The sequence below is a fragment of the Pteropus medius genome, unplaced genomic scaffold, assembly GCF_902729225.1.
Source record: "Pteropus medius unplaced genomic scaffold, Ma_sr-lr_union100, whole genome shotgun sequence".
NCBI classification, from domain to species: Eukaryota; Metazoa; Chordata; class Mammalia; order Chiroptera; family Pteropodidae; genus Pteropus; species Pteropus medius.
Genome location: NW_024354500.1, coordinates 24,565,632 through 24,582,013, shown reverse-complemented (window position 1 = coordinate 24,582,013; position 16,382 = coordinate 24,565,632). Strand labels below are relative to the sequence as shown.

Here is a 16,382-nt window from a genome sequence, read left to right as displayed (position 1 = left end):
TTTCCAGTCTCACTACTTCTTGCTGTCTTCAGACCAGTTACACTGAATAGGACAGGGGATTTGCATGAGGTGCTTCCGACTACCATGGACATGCTCCCCTTAGCTGCACATTCTGTCATCTCACTCAAATCACTGCCTAAATATTAGCTTTTCGAAAAGGCTTTTATTCATTATTCTGCATATACTAGAATGAAGAGAAAAAGTAAGGAGGTCAAATGGAAGACTATTAAACAGTTTCAGATGAGAATTTCAGTGACTTAAAAAAGTGTTAAATTTATAATGACAATAGTGTTTATATCCATTATGTATATATATCAGAGAGCTTGAAGGACATGCTCATGGACAAGAAGGAGGTTGAGAGAGAGAAAGAGAAAATTCAAAGATAAGTCTAAAGAACACTGACAGGTAAGCGTGTTTACTCATAGATTGAAAATCAACCATTAATTTGAAATATATTAAGTTTGAGATGATACATCTGATATGCATGAAAATGGACATAGGTTTGCCTGGTGTGATGCAGAATTAAACAGGTTTGATGTTCTCAGGCAAACAGAACAGAGAAAAAGAGAGATAAGAAGTTCGACAGTGAATATCTGGGTATGCTTTGTAAAAAGGAAAATGAGGACCTTTCAAGGGTGATGGGCAGTAAAAAGTAAGTGTAGTCAAATAATCAGAGATGACTGTCAGTTATAAAAAATATATATATATAATTTTGGTATTAGAGAAACATACAAACTTTTTTTGTATGTAATATTTTAGAATGATTTATTCAAAAGGCAAAATTAGCCTTATAAATATGACTATTGATTTCAAAGAAAGAAAAATGTAGCCGCCCAGTTTTTGAGATAATTAACTCCAAAAAATTGAGGCATTCTGTTAGTTAAAAATTATTGTGACAAAGTGAAATCATTTCATTAATTAATAAATTCTTTATCCAAATCATGATTGCTATTTTAAAAATCATTTGTCGATATTAATGTGAAAATATAACTTTATTATATGTTGAAAGAAAATATGTTAACCTATGCATTCTGTGGTACAATGTTCTATCTCAAAGTCACAATGCATGCTTAATTAGGTTTACTTGTAACAAACTGAAAACCCTAACTCTACCAATGGCTGACATGGGGAGGCATCACACAGACTGATGAAATGTTGAAACTGACTTGAGAAAAAAAGTATGTTAATGTATTGAATTAAGACTTAAGCAGGACAAACTATAACTACAATTCAGTAGGTAAGAAACAGGAAACAAAAAAACAAGCCGAGAGACTAAAGTAGAACATCATTTTCCCATAAGATCTTAAAATTTGAGTGGAAAAAATAAAAGGTATAGAAAGCATAAATCTGTATATCATAAAATTTCTGTTTTTAAACATAATATTTATATTATTTGAATATCTAGTTTATGGGGTTTTTTACAAAGGTAACTCTCAGTAAATATTTGTTAAACAATTGATTTTTGACTGGAAAAAATCTAAAAGAAAGATACTGGTTTTATTCACAGTTTCTGATTCATATTTCTTCATTTACTTTAGAATATTCAGAACGTGATTATCTTTACATATGGGAAATATTACTCTTTGCATTTGTAAATATTAGAATAGTTAAGTGTATATGTATGTGCATGTGTGTATTTGTGTGTGTGTGTGATGAAAATATTAGGAGTGTGGTCAACAATAGTTATTAAAGTCTTTATATGGTTTTGTGGTACAAACACTGACCACTCTAACATATAGTGAAGAACTCAAAATCCTGTATGTCAGGTCATAATGTCTTTCTTTCCACAACCCCTGGTCCTGCATTAGAGAGGTCTTCAGGGACCCTAGAAAGCCTTACTGGAGCTGCATTCTGCAGTGCCTTGAACATTACCACTGAATGAAGTGGGGCCCACAGAGACCTGCAGGTTCAGTATTACCTCTGAAGGAGTTTCAGAGGGTTGTCCATTGAGCTATGTGAGCTCCTAATAATCCCTCACACCCCTAAATTAATTCCAAACACTAGGAGTTGCCCCACTGTGATCTACTACCTTCAAGGCAATCACAGTGAACTCCTTATCACTATTTATATCAGACACCCCAAAAGTCAGAGGCTCCCAGGTCATTTAACACCATGTGAATCTTTACCCTCATTCAGTTCTGTACATTTGTTTTTTTTTTTAATTTTGACTGTGATTTCTTAAATGGTGACTACTCTCTCTTTCTCTCTCTCACCTATCACATTTCAGGATCTAAATGTTATGTAGGTGTCCTCCTGTTTTCTCATTGTGGCTTCCAGAACAGTGTCCTATATTCTTTCTTTAAAAAAATCTGTTATTTGAACATGGTGACATTGAAACATGCCACACATATCTCCTCCTATTGTATTCACAGCTAACCCTGCTGGGGATTTTCTCTAAATCTAATTCTTTAATGTTTAACACTTGGTTATTATATCTTTCTCTAATATAATCCCAGTCTGTCTTACTTAGTTATTACAGTATCTTAGCTGATCTACTTAAGACTTTGGCTTCTCTAAGGAGAAGAGCATATCAACTCAAAGATCTCAATTTTCACCCTAATTTTCCAAACTACTCCCACTATGGTATTCTATATATTAGCATACCATTACCTATACTTATATTCCTTCCATAATCCTAAATCCCTTAATCTTAGTTTCAAGTATCTCATATTTCACTCACAGCCTCAATCCTCTAGTCCTTTTTTCTTCCCACAGAAATTCTTAAACCCCACGATCCATTGATCCTACCAACTATTCAATATCTCTCATCCACAGCATATTCTCACTTCTTGATTTACTTGAATTAGATTATAATGTTCATTTCTATACTCACTTCTTGCATACACTCTCAAATCACTTGTCCCTTTCCTTTCATTACTGTAGCTTGGTTAAGACCCACTCCTAGTTTAATTCAACACCCAATCTATTTCATGTGAGCATATAAGTAAATACACATGGTTTGAATATGCCACACTTTATCATAGAACAAATTCATATTAAATTCATGTTCACTAACTTCAAAGAGACCTTTATTGATGCATTTTGGTAATACTTTATTTCCCTCCCACTCACCTGCCTAGCTATTTTATGTCTTTTCATCTCACCTTGATTCTTATTTTACTCAAAGAATAGAACTAGATGATACATTCCAAATGATTCAAAAGCACATGTTCAAAATACCTATATCAGTTAATGTAATGTCTGCCATCCTATCTAAGCTAACTCCTTTGCTTGTGTACTATATCTCATCCCATTTTTCCTAATATTTAATAATGACCTGTTTTGAAATTCCTTCAGCTACTACTCCGTTACTCAATAATGTCACTACTCTTCATAGGAAAAGCCCGCGTCTTTCCTTCCATTCACTCATGTACTGGGTCTAACCAATATTTTTTTCCCCATCACTCTGTCAAACTGTTATTTTCAAGGAAACCATTATTTCCAGTTGCAAAGATCAATTCTCATTTTCTTCTAACTAGATTGAGCTATATATTTGGAGACAGTGTAGCATTGTTTCAATATTCTTAATATATTTTATAGTTTCTGTGATGGTCTTATGTATTTTTTTATCTCAACTCATTGACTCCTACCTTTTAATTTTATATCCATATCCATTAATTCCCTTAGATATAAGAGTGTCCAAGATAATAGTGTGCAAACATTTCACTTCCCTATCTAGGCTCACTCCAAGGTAATCTCATTCTATTTCCCAGTTTTAAATGCCATGTCTATGTTGCTCTCTTTCAAATGTAAATATGTAGCCCAGGCTTCTCCTCAAAAATGAAAACTAACATACCTAAATCCCTACCTCATTATTTCAACTTGTCTGTATTAGGTATTGTAACTAACATGTCCAAAACTGAATTCTTGATTTCCACCCCTCTTAATTATACTTCGCCCTATGTTTCCCCAGTTTAGAAAATAATAATCCAATATTTCAATGTAGCAAACAATTTAGAATTAAGCTTGGCTTCTTGTTATCTTTTGACTCACATCCAGTTCTTCAGTAAAACATTAAATCTTCTTTAGACATACATTTCAAATTGGATCCTTACTTACTATCATCACATGCCTCTCAGTGGCAATGCCAGTCAATACCCTCTCTACACTATATTATATTGTAACTTCATAGCTGATCTCTCTGTTTCTTCCTTTGGGATCATACACCAGTAGTCTAGTCTAGTGAAAAGACTCAAAATAATTCTTTAAAAGACTACTGACTAAAATGCAAGTTTCTTGAAGGAAGAGTGTTTCGTCTGTACCCCCCCCACCACCCCCCCGCTGCTGTAAGAGTTTCTATGATAGTAAAAATGTTCCTGGAAAAGTAGACACTCAATAATTTATCATTAAATTAATAAATGAATGAGCTATTTCATGCCACATCCACAGTCAAGACCTTTCCTCTAACTCAGTAAAATCAAAATATTTATTATCAATAAATTAAATAATGAATTAAAATAAACTATTTGGAAAATATTCTATGTGTTATACAGTAAAATGCTCTAGAGATACAGAAATGATTAAAATGTTGTCACTCTCTTGAACATCTTATAGTAAAATATACTTTCAGAGTAGTTCAAAATTACTGTATATAAAGATGTCAACTAAATTGTAGGGATATTTTGGTCTTTAATAGATAACTAATAACTGGGTAAACAATAGAATTACAAATATGATGAAAAGTTTTTGAACATTTAAAATATGTGGTAAATCCATTGTGTCCCTATATATCAATAAAATTTTAGAAAAATAAATTATAAAAAAATTATCTGCAATTGCAACAAAGGAATGAAATATTGAGAAATAAAATTAACAAAGGATATGAAGGACCTATACAGTGAAAACTAAAAGACAATATTAAAAGAAATTGAAGAAGACACAAAGAAATAGAAAGATATTCCTTGTTTATGGATTGGAAAAATCAAAATAATTAAAATGGCCATATTACCCAAGGCAACATACAAATTTAATGCAATCCCCACCAAAATCCCAATGGCATTTTTCAAAGAAATATAGAACAGAAAAAAATCATCAAATTTGTATACAACCAGAAAGGTCCTGAAAAGCCAAAGCAATCACGAGGAAAAAAAAATAAGAATAAAACTGCGAGTATCACACTCCCTGACTTCAAATTATACTACAAAGCTACAACAATCAAAATACTTCGGTATTGGCAGCAAAATAGACACAGAGACCAATGGAATAGAATTGAAAGCCCAGGAATAAGCTCATAGATTAAATAGTTAATTAAATAAACTATTTAGAAAATGTTCTATGTGTTATATTTCTATTCTATTTTATTGAGCAATTAATTTTTGACAAAGGAGACAAAAACATACGATGGAGAAAAAAAGCCTCTTCAGTAAATGATGCTGAGAATATTTGAAAGCCATATGCAAAAGAATAAAACTAGATTGTAATTTGATGTCATACACAATAATTAATTCAAAATGGATCAAAGACCTAAATATAAGATGTGAAACAATAAATACATAAAAGAAAATACAGGTATTAAACTTATGGACCTTAGCCTCAGAGAGGAATTTGACCCCAAAGGCAAGGTAAATAATAGCAAAAATAAATGAATGAGACTATGTCAAACTACATAAAGTTTCTAAAAAGGGTGCAAAAAGAACCATCTTCAGCAAAAAAAAAAAAAAAAAAAAAAAAGGCAACAACCAAGTGAGAGAAAATATTGAAAACAATACCTCAAATAAGTGGCTCATATCCAAAATATATAAAGAACTTACACAATTGAACAGCAACAAAAAATACCGAACAATCCACTTAAAAAAAAGAAATGGGCAGAGGACCTGAATAGACACTTTTCCCAAGAAGACATATAAATGGCCAACAGATATATAAAAAGATGCTTAACTTTACTAACTATAAGGAAAATGCAAATCAAAACCACTAGAGGGTACCACCTCATACCTGTTAGAATGGCTATTATTAATAAGACAAGAAAAACAAGCGTTGGAGAGGTTGTGGGGAAGTAGAAACCCTCAAACATGGCTGGTGGAAATGTAAATTGTTACAATCACTGTGGAAAACAGTATGAAGATTCCTCAAAAAATTAAGAATAGAGCTATAATACAACTCAGCAATTCCTCTTCTAGGTATCTACCCCCCAAATTTGAAAACATTTATTTGTAAACATATATGTGCACTTATGTTCATTGCAGCATTATTTATAGTAGCCAAGAAATGGAATCAACCAAAATGCCCTTCAGTGGATGACTGGATAAAAAAAAAAATGTGGTACATTGGAATACTACTCAACCATGAGGAAAGATGAAATACTGCCATTTGCGACAACAGGATGGAATGTCATCCCAATGAGCGAAATGTCAGATGGAAAAGAACAAGAATCATATGATTTCACTCATATGTGGGATATAAAACAAAAGAAATATGAATGAACAAAATAAACAAACAAAAACAAAATTGTTGTAATTGACACAACGACATTATGGTGGTTACCTGAGAGGATGAGACATGGGAGGAGGTTGAAGAGAGTAAGAGGGTCAAATATATAATCACAGACTGAGACTAAACTTTAGGTAATGAGCACACAACATACAGAAGATGTATTATAATATTGTACACTTAATAATCTTATTAACCAATGTCACCTCAATAAATTTAATTACAAATATGAAGAAAGAAAGTTGTTGTTATAAGAGAAAGTTTTGTTGAAAGAAAAAGAAAGAAAAGAAAGAAAGAAAAGAAAGAAAGAAAGAAAGAAAGAAAGAAAGAAAAAGAAAGAAGATAGAAAGGAAGGAAGGAAGGAAGGAAGAAGGAAGGTACAAGAAGAAGAAGGAGAAGAACAAGAAAGAAAAAGGAAGAAAAAAGAGAAAGAAAGAAAGAAAAAGAAAGAAAGAAAGAAAGAAAGAAAGAAAGAAAGAGAAAGAAAGAAAGAAAGAAAGAAAGAAAGAAAGAAAGAAAATATGTAATAAAATGAGATTAATGGTTTATAAATATTTTTAGTGTATTAATTTGAAAGTTTTTAGTTGTAAATAACATAATCCTAATTCAAATACTAAATTGATGCAAGATTTATTGGTTGATATGATCAAATTGTTTAGAGGAAATCTTAGCTTTATGCAGAGTTGGATCATGGTTCTATTCATTTTTAATCCTCTCAACCCTACATGTATTTGTATTTCGGCTTTATCCTTTGCAGGATTTCTTCATGGTTATTAGACGGCCGCTGACAGCACAGCCACCTGCTTGCTGCAAGAGTTTTTTAATACCACTGTAGAGTTTGACTATTTCACTTTCCTTTAAAACCTCTAGCAGAAGATTCAGTGTCACTCAAGTGCAGACTTTCTACCAAATGGTCAAAGTATTAAAGGGCAAAAAAGTGTCTAACAACCTTAAAATTATTTACTTCCTAGGGCCAAATAAAAAGTGAAAGAAAAAAAAAATACCTTGTCTTTCACTTAAGTAGATAGAGAGAACTAATGGTGGAGAAGAATGGAAAGAATTCCCTGGTTACCTTTGTCCCAGTTCTGTGTCAAGTCCGGGTGCTGGAAATGTACAAGGGTTTCTATACCAAAAAGACAGTACTATGTGGCCAATGATGACTCTTGAGATTGGACCACCACTGTGGTCATACAGTTGTGTGGCTGCTAGGTCTTATGCATTTGAGAGTCATGAAACTCAGAGCACAGCCTTCCCTTGTCATCATATTATAATTATATTTAGAGTCAGTGCTGCCTCCTAGCAGATAAATCAAGGATTCTTCTTCTCAGGAGCCCATAGACAGGTAGATATTCAACCTATTTCAGTCTCTGAGACTATCTTTTCCTTTTTCACATGCTCTAATGACACTGATCTCTCCTTTTCAGCATAATACTCTCTAATGTCTTTATAACTTATAATTTATTATCTTAATCTTACACACATTGCGTTGGGTACTAGTCTCCTCTGGATGCTTTCTCTTTCTCTTTCTCCATCCGTACTTCAGGATGCTGACCAGTGGCTTCTGCCTGGTCCTACTAATGTGTTGCACTAGCAGAAGGTCAGAAGGTGAGAGGAGAATAGGTCATGAATGGGATGGAAATCTGGGCAGAAAATTCTGTTTCTATATTTCAACCTACAACCTCACCTTACGTTCATATACATAAGTTAATACTTCATGTCAGAATGTTCTTTATTATAGCTACAGTTCTAGTTTCTATTAACTGCATTCTTAGCTTGCTTTTTCAGCATAGGGAAGGGAAACAGTTCCCCACTGTTTCTAAACCCAGAATGATTAATTATATATTTTTGGTTTCTTTTAATCTTCCCATATCCTTTAGTTTTTACATTCAACTTTTCTAAATTTCTCTGAGTGAGCCATCCTTTTCCTGGCAGAACCTTAGCTGATTTCCTTTGAATATTAAGAGAAATCCTTCAAGTGTTCTTTTAAATATATATATTTTAAAATTTTCTACAATTATTGTATCTCACAAACTTCATTTATTTTCAAATTATTAGCCAAAGTATTGAAACCTCCAACAAAACATCCTTCAGTAATTTTGGGAAATCATCAGAGTTGTGTTCTATATCTCTGATAAATACAAAATATCAATGATCCCTTTTCTTTTTCCATCAGATTCTACTTGATCACAATCTACTTTCAGCAACACTGCTCTTGATACTTCACTACTGTTACTTACTATTCTTAAAAATAAAAATTTTGTGCCAAATGTCCATAGACACCTAACTTTCAGTTCTCCAGATATTAAGGAAAATGCTAGTTTGTAAAAATTAACTCCTTTCTAACACTGTTTTGCTATGGTCACTAAGTATCAAACAAGTTATCAAAAATATTATTTACTGTCTTTCTTGCGGAGGCAATTTTGTTTCAGTTAGTCTCTCATTTAATCATAGGAATTTAGATCTAGACTATATGTTCGAACGGAGAAACTGATATCACAATCACCTTTCTACTCTTCTATTTTACTCTTTCCCCAACCCCCAAAATTTTGCTCCCAGATTCAGACTAGAAGTCTAAATACTTGGGTTGATGTGCGTAGATAGAGTTGGGGGAAAAGGTATAGGAGGATTTTCTGCATCGATGCTGTTTGGGCTCAGCCCATCTTAATCGGTAGTTCTCAAAGTATGGTCTTCAGATCAGCAGCATACACATCATTTGAGAATTTGTTAAAAATGAACGTTTGCAATCCTCACCCAAAACTTACTGAATTATAAATTCCAGGGTCAGGAAACAATTATTTTTATTTTAAATAGCCCTTTAGGAAATACTAATGCAACTCAAGTCTGGTACAGCTAAAGTGTAAGAATTACTGACCTAGAAAAATGTACCTTCTGAGACAGCAATGCACAGAAAAATCTTTAACTTAAAGTCATTTATGTCAAATGGCTTTTATTTTTCTTATTATATCCCGTGAATCTCTTAATCTCTTTTGAAAACAAATAAGACTTCAAGACTAATTATTTGTCATTTTTCCAGCTTCATGTTTTACTAATTTACATTGACAATATTCCCATTACATCATCTGAGTTAGCAAATTTTTTTGACTGCCAGTGATTAGTTTGGGAAATGAGATGGGAATCGGGGCTGAAAATTTTGTTTATTTATTTCAAATTTTTGCCACATCTTATTACTTTCTGAGACTTTTGTTTTCACTCATCATTCATTTTAGACTGTGTTATTTCTGCCTTGTTGAAGCAGTTTTGTTTTTACTTTCCTGTCTCTTATATTTTACCCTCTACTTATCAAGAGTCTAATTTACCCAAAGGAGGAGATAATGTTTTTAATAAGTAGATTTGAGATGAGCACATATATACCAAATTCTTAAAGAATGTTGGCAATCTCAACAATTAGAACACATATAGTAGCTCATATTAATTTCATGAGTAAGTTTACTTCCAAGTTGTTACAACTAGCCTACCTAATTGACATATTTCATCCACCATGGGGAAATCAAATTTGAATTTCTATAATATCCATCCAATCTAACAACATGTTTAATGAAGCATTCCATATAAACTCCATTATTTTAAAATGAAATCTATTAATTAATAAAAACAATCAACTGATGGATGGCAACAATGCATCTGGTTACTAGTTTTCCTCTTGATGATAAAATTTAAAATGAAGCCTTTTAGACAACCAGAATATTGCTATTAATAAGGACCAATGTTTCTTAAAACTTATATTGAATCCTTTGAAATTGATGAAAACACTGTTCATTGTACATTTGTGATGTCTATGCATGTCCTCTTTTTAATGTGTTTTAAGGTTTTCCTGTTCCACAACTTTTAATTTTCTGCTTTTATGACTATTTTAAAAGTTGAGCCTGCTTACTGTCCTTCAATGATGCCCAACAGAACTTACTTTAAGCAGTCAGATAAAAGCCAAGCAAGTGTGAAGAGTACAAATTGTACTTCTTAATGGTGTGAGGAAGTATCTATAAAGCTGTTTAAGATGGACTAAAATTATAGAGCCAGATAACTAGGTCACTTCTGTCATTTGTAAATGGGTAATTTTTAGCAAATACTTATTTAAATAAAGCTCTGCTTCCTAAAAGTTTGCCTAAAGACCCTAACTAGGAACTATTAGCTAAAGTCTGTGAGTTGAAGGAAGAGGTGGTTACTCTATACTTTCAAAATATAATATTAACATTGTATAATAGAAATAGTTTGTAATAGAAATAGTTTGTGGGTGCTTATATTTATCTCTTTTTTCTAGACCCTCAAATACTATTTAGTTGTTATTTAAAAAATCTTCATTATAAAACAAAATATATGTTTTACAAAGGTATGCCCAAATTATGTCTCAGAGTTTCTTAAATATTTATTTCAAACAAATATCACAACCCATAAAATGTACATTAAGTTTATATTTTAACTTAAAATGGAATATTACATATCATTAAATAAAACTTAAGCTCAAAACAGGACATAATTTTTTTGTCCATATGCCTTTAAAAATTAATGTATATTTATTTAATAAAATAGGAAATTAATCAATTATACCTGCAATGATAATTGTGCTCATATTTCACATACTTGGTATTATTCTTGCAAGAAAATGATTCATGCGGTATTTGAAGTCTCTTAGAAAGTTTGCCTGTAAATATTGGTGAACAGATGCATACGGTACCCTAGAAAAGATTAAAAAGTATTTTTTGTAAAAGTTTTAGACACTTGAAAGATAAAAAATGATTCTTACCTGAAAATTATTTTCATAAGCATGTAGTGGAAGGTTTCTGTGAAATGATGTAGAAGATTATATTTTCCAATATGTCACAACAATGTCTCCCATTTCAAACACTCTTTCTATTATGTGAATTCAACACTAATTGAGAGTTGGGGACCATATTTCCCCCACTTGAATGTAAACAAGCTCTTACTATAGATAAAGTGACACTCTGTGGCTTTTAAATCTTGCTTTAAAATTCTATACAGTGTCAGAACACAGCTGCCACTCTGTGACGAAGCCCAAACCATACAGAGTAGTTATATTTAGGGTTTTGGCTGACAGCTACAGCTGAAGGCCTAGTTGACAGTAAGTAAAGCCATCAGACATGTGAGTAAGAAAGGCTTTAACATACAATATGAATTCATATCATGAATTAAAGTATGGATATTACTAAGATGAAAAGGTAGTAATTTGTGGAAACTACTAAATTATTTTATAGTATTTTTTATTTAAATGTTTAGATATAGGAATGTCAAATAATCAAATAATTTTTTAAAATTTAAAAAGCAATAAGTAAAAATAAAAATTTATAAAATTACGGTGTTCACAAAGGAGAATTTTGGTTTAAGAATAAAAATTAAAACTGGAGTGTTTTTGAAATTGGGGTTTCTATTTAAATTGAGAAAAATTAAAATAAACAGGTAAAGTAGCTTTTCCGATTTTCCTGAGTTTGAAAATTATACTAGGTTAATAAAAATTGTAATTACTTGTGCTTTTGAAATAGTTCAGTAATGACAAAAAAAATATTTTAAAACCATTTCTTGTATGCTGGATTCAGACTTACATTTGGAATATCAATGCATTCAGCACCATTCTGACACAGTATTGATGAACACTTATTGACATCAATTTCACAGCCTTGATCAAGAAATCCTTCTTGGCACTCACAGATGTAAGCAGAATTTTTATTTTGGCAAATTCCCCTTTTCCAAGCAGATGGAAAAACACAGTGTTCTATTGACTCTTCACAGAATGGACCTTAAAAGATCGCACACATGCACATACAAAAAGAAAATATTAACATAGATATGGAGCAAAATTCATTATTAAAAAAGTCTCTAGAGTTCATGGAATCTTTTTTAACAGATTTTCATGGTATAATTCATGTATCATAGAATTCGTCCATTGCAAATAAATAATTTAATAACTTTTGTAAATATATAGAGCTATTCAACCATCAGCACTATCCAATTGTAGCACATTTCCATGACTCAAAGAAAAGCACCATTAATCATTCTTTCTCTATATATTTATTTGCCTTTACTAGATATTTTTTATAAATGGAATGGTACACTTTTTACTTTTTTATTGAGATATAATTGACATTTAACATTATATTAGTTTCAAGTGTATTACATAATGATTCGATATATGTATATATTGAGAAATGATCATAACAACTCCTGTTAGCATTCATTACCATACATAGTAACATTTTTTTTTTCTTGGGGTGAGAACTTTGTCTACTTTCTTATCAACTAAAATTTATGAATAATGAATTCACACCAAGTATTTGAGTAGATATATATTTTCATATGTCTTGGACAGATTCCTTCTGAGGTGTAAAGTAAATTCAGGTGTAACTTTTTAAGAAACTACCAAACTGTTTTTTCAAAGTGGCTGTGCCATTTTACATTTACACCAGCAATGCATGAGATATTCCGTTTCTCCACATTTTTTCTAACATTTGATATTGTCTCTCATTCTAGTGAGTGTGAAATAGTGGTTTTAATCTCCTTGTGGTTTTAATTTGCATTTCTGTAAGACTAACAATTTTTAACATCTCATGCAATCATTAGCTATTTGCATATCTTCTCTAATAAAATTTCTATTCAAATATGTGGACTATTTTAAACTTGTTTTATTTATTTTCTTATTATTGAATAGTGAGTGTCCTTTGTATATTCTGAATAAATTCTGAATAAATCACAATTTTATTATGATTTATGTGACTTGCAAATATTTTCTGCTTGTCTTGTCCTGCCTTTTCTATTCACTTTCCCAGATGGTGACTTTTGAATAGAAAAAGTTTTCATTTGGTTAAGTCCAAACTGCCAACTTTCTGTTTTATTTCATTAAGTCCAATTTGTAAACTTTCTTTTATAGATTCAGTTTTATCATGTTTTAGATGTAATAATTGAGAACATTTTGCCTAAGCAGTGGTCATAAAGACTTTTTTCTTATGTTTTATTAGAAGTTTTATCATTTTAGCTCTTACATTTAGATCTCTGATACATCCGATTTAATTTTTTGTATGGTGTGAGATAAAATGTCATTTCATATACACACATATATGTATGTTATGTATTTATATATACTTTCTTACATGACATATCATTGTCCCAGCAAAATTGTTTAAAAAGACTCTTTTTTATCCATTTAATTTCCTCTTTCACTATGGTTAATTAATTTTAGAAAATCAATTAACCATAAACATAAGAGTTGATTTTCAGACTCCCAATTTTTCCCTACTGGCCTATATACCTATCCATATGTAATAACACACTGTCTGGATAAATGAAGCTTGACAGTAAGTTTTGAAATTGGGCAGTCATTAAACTTTTTCTCTTTTCTCTTTGCAGTTCTGTTTAAAGTTTTGTATGAGTTTATCAATTTCTACAAAAAAACCAGCTGGAACATTGATAAAGATTTCAATGAATTAATAGATAAAATTGGAAAGAGTTACCATTTTAACAATAAGGAGTTTCAATCAATGAGTATTCAATATCTCTCAATTTATTTAGATATATTTTCATCTCTCTCAGCAATGTTTTGTAGTTTTTAGTTAAAGTCTTGCATTTAATAAATTAAATTGATATCTAAGCATTTTACCCTTTCCATACTATTATAAAGGAAAACATTTTCTTAAATTTATTTTTGGAATTGTGTTGCTAGTATATAGAAGCACAATTCCGTTTTTGTATATTATCTTGTAAACTGAAAACTTTATAAACTCAATGACTAGTTAATAGTTGTTTTTTTTTTTTTTTGATTCCTTAGGTTTTCATATGAAATTATGGCACATGTCCAAAAAGATAGTTTTACTTCTTCCTTTTCAATCAGTATATCCTTATATCACTCCCCATCAAACAGTCTAGAACATCCAGTACAATGTTTACTAGAAATAATGAAACTGGATATCACTGTCTTATTCTCATTCTTAGGGAAAAATCTGCCAGCCTAACACCATTTGTATGATGTTAACAGGTCAATTGTCACAGATGCTTTTTATCAGGTTGAGAGAGTTTTGTTTTCTTTCTAATTTATTTAGAATTTTTATATTAAATGTCTGCTGGATTTTGTCAAATAGATTTTCTGCATTAACTATGAAGTTCATGCAATTTTGTTCTTCATTCTAGTAATATGCCATATTACATTATTTTCAGATGTTAAACATATCTTGCATTTTAAGGGGCAGGGAGAAATCTCACTTCGTCAGAATACAAAAATATTTTATATGTTATTGAATTTGGTGTGCTCATATTTTGAGGATTATCAATGTACATTCATAAATGTTATTGGTTTTTAATTTTCTTATCTTGTGTCTTTGCCTGGTTTTGGTATGAGGCTTATACCAAAAATAAATACATAAATATTTAAAATGTGTTCGAAAGTGTCTTCTCTTCAATTTTTTTTTGAAAAGTTCATAAAGGTTAGTTCTAACCCTTTAAATATTTGGTAGGTCTGTACAGATTTTCTATTTTTTCTTGAGATAATTTTAGTAATTTGTATCTTTCTAAGAGTTTGTCCATTTCATTTTAGTGGCAATTTGTTGGTATATGATGTTTGCAGTTTTTCTTTATAATCTTAATTTGAATGGTCATTAATGATATCTTCACTTTAAATCCTGGTTTCGTTGATTTGTATCTCCCCTTGCTTTTTCTTAACAGTCCAATTAAAAATATGTCAATTTTGTTTTTCTCAAAATACAATACTTTGTTTTTTCAAATTTTTCATCAGTTTTATACTTTTCCTCTAATCACACAATTTCCTTTCTTTGCAGTTCAGTTTGCTCTTTTATTTTTCTAGTTACTTAAGATAGAAGCTTAGGATATTTATTTGAGAATTTTTCTTTTTTAATGTAGGAATTTAGAACATAAACTTCCCTATAAGCATTGTTTTAGCTACACTCCATAAAATTTGATATGACGTGTGTGTGTATTCCATTGTAATTTCTTCTTTGAATCAGGTTATTTTAGAAATTTGTTTAATTTCCAAATATTTGGAGATTTCTCAAAATTTTTCAGCTGTCAATTATTAATTTACTTTTGTTAAATTGGAGATCATGTAATGTACGATTTTGATTCCTTTGTTTTATGGTCCTGGTCATTTGTTTATTTGTTTATCAACAGTAGAGTTGAAAAGTGCCTGTTTGGTACTTGATGCAATGCGAGAGCAAGTGCCTCCTTAAAGTTTGTACACTAGGAAAGACAATTGTCTTCCTTTGGTCCCAATCCTAAGATCATGTGAATAGAATAAATAAAGTAGTATATTAAGGCTCAAGCCTGGGAGTTCCACTACAGTGTTCATAAGACCTGAATCAGCATGTGTTTCATTGCACGGTTGAGAGGACTATGTTTGACATGTTGTCATTAGGTGCAGTATAACGGCAATAAAAGGTACCTACAATAGTGATCTGACAACCCTTGCCATATCTGTTAACTTCAAGATTTCAAAAGCAAAATTGACTCCTTTTACTTATTGTTGGCCTAAATAGAGCTTTGGACAATTTGTATGTACATGTTGAAGAGATTTGAATGGAGAAATATCTGTCTTCCTTCTAAATATGACATACGTGTCCACCAAGAACTATCTACAGGTTTTATGAAGTCATTGTACTTCAAATTCATAAACCTGTCAACCAATTTACTATATAACCTAAGGCTCACAAGTATACATGTTTATTGGAAAAAAAGTTTTATATAAAACTCATTCGTTATTATGTAAATAAGAGCAACAAGAAAATTTTGCTCTGAAGAATTGTTACTTTGCAACAGTATGCAAGCTTAAAAAGCCCTACTTAAAAGACATGTGTTAATGGATTTTAAGTATGAAATATGTGCTAAATTCTAAAATACGAAGACATAAAGATAGCATAAAGCTGAGCGACTACACAATTGGCATTATTCTATTAAAATAACTGAACCTCTAATTTCAAGATATG

General features: G+C 31.1%; 1 protein-coding gene across 1 annotated transcript in view; it reads right to left on the bottom strand.

Annotated features, from left to right (window-relative positions):
* Nucleotides 1-16,382, bottom strand: part of EYS (EGF-like photoreceptor maintenance factor) — a 137,791-nt gene that overhangs the window by 46,557 nt on the left and 74,852 nt on the right. Inside the window, exons 3-4 of the mRNA XM_039853174.1 lie at nucleotides 12,003-12,196; nucleotides 10,993-11,120 (exon numbers count right to left, since the gene is read on the bottom strand). Of these exons, the coding sequence (XP_039709108.1) occupies nucleotides 10,993-11,120; nucleotides 12,003-12,196 (322 nt within the window). The remainder of the gene's footprint in view (nucleotides 1-10,992; nucleotides 11,121-12,002; nucleotides 12,197-16,382) is intronic.